We start from the raw sequence: 3,208 nt of genomic DNA, 5'->3' as shown, positions 1-3,208 counted from the left end.
ATATATGTTAGATTACGAATTGTTGTGAAGTTTTATTATATATGATCAGTATCATAACATTTTTAATCAAAACTAGTCTATGCATGTAACTAGAATTTAAACTGGTCGTCTAATAAGTATTAGATGTAATCTATACCACTACAAGACACTTATTGACTGTAATTACATATGACGAAAAAAAAGAGAGAGACTGTAATTACTAAATATGCCTTACGCCGGCAGAGGAAGAAATTACTTAGGGTTATATATTAAACATGACAAATTTAATATAGAAATGTTAGTTTAAGAGTATCGCGTGTAATACATGCAAGCAAGACCTCAACCTCGAGTTATAATAAATTGAGAATAGTAGTAACGACATCAACCATACTAAATTAAGATTACATTTTTTCTATCACTAATACAATAATAATAATAAACATATCCACAACACACACAAAGAGAGAAAAAAATCAACTAGACAGGGTACATGCCACTAATGACTATTAGGCTCAAAATTATGTGTTCCTTTATATACCTCATGGTGTAAATTTACCAAAATTGCTAGCTTAACTCTTGTTAAATCATGGTGTAAATTTACCAAAATTGCTAGCTTAACTCTTGTTAAATGGAAATGAAATTGAAATGGTTTTCTTGTAAACTGACAGAATTATTCCTATTAAATAGAGTTTTGTGATTAAGATTAATGGAAACTGAACCGCCATTTGAATCAACTTAATGTACATTGTATGTTATACCTCGNTTCATTTGCTGACCAGCTTGAAGCAGCAGTGAAATATGCAAACTTTTCTGGATTCTTCATAATTCCAAAAAGATGAATGGAAATTGATGGGTGTATATCTCTTATTGCGCTAAACAGATGTAAAAGTTGTATTTATGGATCAAGACAACTAAACCCAACTGATCAAACTGTTCAGCAAACGAACAAGCTGCAAAAGTGAGTCTTAAAGTCCATGAGGGATGATGAATTAGTTCTGTCTGTTGAAAAAATGAAACACCACGATCTTTACATTCACTTCTCTTACCAATATCTGTGTTGAAAACAGAACAAACAAAGAGGAACAAAACAACTAGCCACATTGAGGCCTTTTTAATTTGGTTTTTATCAGTTTCGAGGTCATTAGAAGAAGATAAAAGAGACATAGAAACGAGATTAATGTTATTTCATAAAGAGAAAACCCTTATAATTCACGAAATCAGGGCTTAAATACACCGACAAAAGCTAAGGCCCTCTCTCACACTAATTAGGTTTTTTGGATGCTTCCCTGTTTATCTCCTCCAAAATCTCTCTGAACTTCTCCTCCAACATCTTTGTGAACTTTTCCTCCAACTCTCCCAGATCCTTCAAGTATTCTTTCTCCATTTCATACATGGAGTCAAGAATATTGGCTGATGTCTCTGACATGAGTTTATTTGCCTCTTCCTGCAATTTCCAGAGTTTATCTACCTCTCTCTGCAATTTCCAGTCACTGTAGGTTCCCAAACCAAAGGTGGTGACAGTTACACAGCCCAAAACCAACCAAGTGATGATTGGAGTGTAGAGATCAGCAAAATCTCTACAGGCCTGTGTGAAGCAACTGTATTCCACCACCTCTACTCCTATGCCCTCAATTCCCTTAGCTTCTCTTAAAAGCCTATTCTTCTTCTCTTCATACTTGGTCATAAACTTCATCAATGAAGTTTTCCTCTTCTCAAAAGCTTTTTTCACCAAGACATACACCATTCTTCTTGCATAAATTTTAGCCAACTTGAACCATGTCTCTTGAGGGGTTTCATTGAACTTGTATCCATCATCCTCCTCCTTGGATCCATTGCCACTTTTTGATGAAAAACCTTTGACCTACAGAAAAACCAATAAACAAGAGCAGCAGCGGTAATAATTAAATTAGCCGTATGAAGATTTTCAAGTAAAACACATATATCAAATTCTCATAAGCAAAGACACAAGTGAACAGTGCGACTTACAGGGAATTTGGGCTGATAAAAAGATACAGAGCTAGAGATCAACCCGGTTTTGCTCGCTGGAAGCTGTAGAGATGTGATGTTTCATTAAGACCAATTACTTGGGACCCTAGGTATAATGACATAAAAGACAGAGGAGAGCAGCAAATTGCAGAGAGCACTAAAACAAATCTAGTTTAACAAGTCCTTGAATGAGAGATTCGAGGAAAGGGGCATTTACTAAAACACACAGGACAAAGCAAGTCAGTAAAATATATCTAACTAGAATAGAGGACACTTACAGGGAATTTGCGTGATGTTTCATTAAGACCAATTACTTGGGACCCTAGCTAGGTATAATAATGACATAAAGGGAGAGGAGAGCATGATCTAGCTAAAACAAATCTAGTATAACAAGTCCTTGAATCTCGAGAGATTCAAGGAAAGGGGCATTTACTAAAACACACAGGACAAAGCAGTCAGCTAGAATAAACAAGAGCAGCAGCAGTAATAATTAAATGTTTTTCAAGTAAAATACATCATATATCTAACTGACACCAACCAAAAGATCAAATTCTCATAAGCAAAGATACCAAAATAAAATACAAGTGAATAGAGGAGACTTACAGGGAATTTGGGCTGGTAGAAGCTCGAGATCCACCCAGTTTTGCTTGCTGGAAGCTGTAGAGATATAGAGAATGTGATGTCTCATTAAGACCTAATTATTTGGGACCCTAGGTATAATGACATAAAGAGAGAGGAGAGCAGCAAATTGCAGAGAGCGCATGAACTAAAACAAATCTAATTTAACAAGTCTTTGAATGAGAGATCCAAGGAAAGGGACACTTACAGGGAGCAATGTCTTGGGCTGATACAAAGTTATCGACTTTGATGTCATCTGCAACAATAAGAAGGAGAAAGGTTAGAACTGTTAAAAAAAAAACCAACCAAAAGAAAGAGAACATAAAGCTTGAATCTTTTTTGTAACACATCACCATGTTAGGGTTTCTTCCACTCTGATGCTCTAGAGCTCTCAGCAAAGGGAGGAAGCTACGACGGCGCGATGAAGCCATTCTCGAGATTTTGCTTTCTAGGGTGTGATTCTTTACCCGGAGGGTTTTAAGAGGGTTTGGAAAAAGGTGTGGTTTTTTCTTCTTCCTGTGGAGACTAAATGGGGTCACTTGTTTTTTAAATGAAGATGACACTAATTTTGGAAGACTTTCACAACAGAAAAATTTATCATGTCTTTTTTTTTTTTTTTTTTTTT

General features: G+C 35.6%; 1 protein-coding gene across 1 annotated transcript; it reads right to left on the bottom strand.

The window, feature by feature from the left end:
• LOC104729681 lies at positions 982-3,014 on the bottom strand. Its single transcript, XM_019233462.1, has 5 exons — positions 2,937-3,014; positions 2,792-2,839; positions 2,569-2,622; positions 1,966-2,028; positions 982-1,840 (listed from the first exon to the last, which is right to left on the bottom strand). The coding sequence occupies exons 1-5, from the start codon at positions 3,012-3,014 to the stop codon at positions 1,241-1,243; spliced, it is 843 nt and encodes a 280-aa protein (XP_019089007.1). The 3' UTR covers positions 982-1,240.

The sequence above is a fragment of the Camelina sativa genome, chromosome 12, assembly GCF_000633955.1.
Source record: "Camelina sativa cultivar DH55 chromosome 12, Cs, whole genome shotgun sequence".
NCBI lineage: Eukaryota > Viridiplantae > Streptophyta > Magnoliopsida > Brassicales > Brassicaceae > Camelina > Camelina sativa.
The sequence above is the reverse complement of the archived record's forward strand: the minus strand, read 5'-3'. Positions and strand labels throughout refer to the sequence as shown.

What these genes read in the sequence shown, in the direction of transcription:
- LOC104729681 (XM_019233462.1), bottom strand. Translation starts at nt 3,014, where the DNA reads ATGGCTTCATCGCGCCGTCGTAGCTTCCTCCCTTTGCTGAGAGCTCTA. An exon ending in TCTACCAGCCCAAATTCCCT is followed by an intron (nt 2,029 to 2,568) that starts GTAAGTCTCCTC and finishes ACATCTCTACAG; the next exon opens with CTTCCAGCGAGCAAAACCGG. An exon ending in TTTATCAGCCCAAATTCCCT is followed by an intron (nt 1,841 to 1,965) that starts GTAAGTCGCACT and finishes GTTTTTCTGTAG; the next exon opens with GTCAAAGGTTTTTCATCAAA.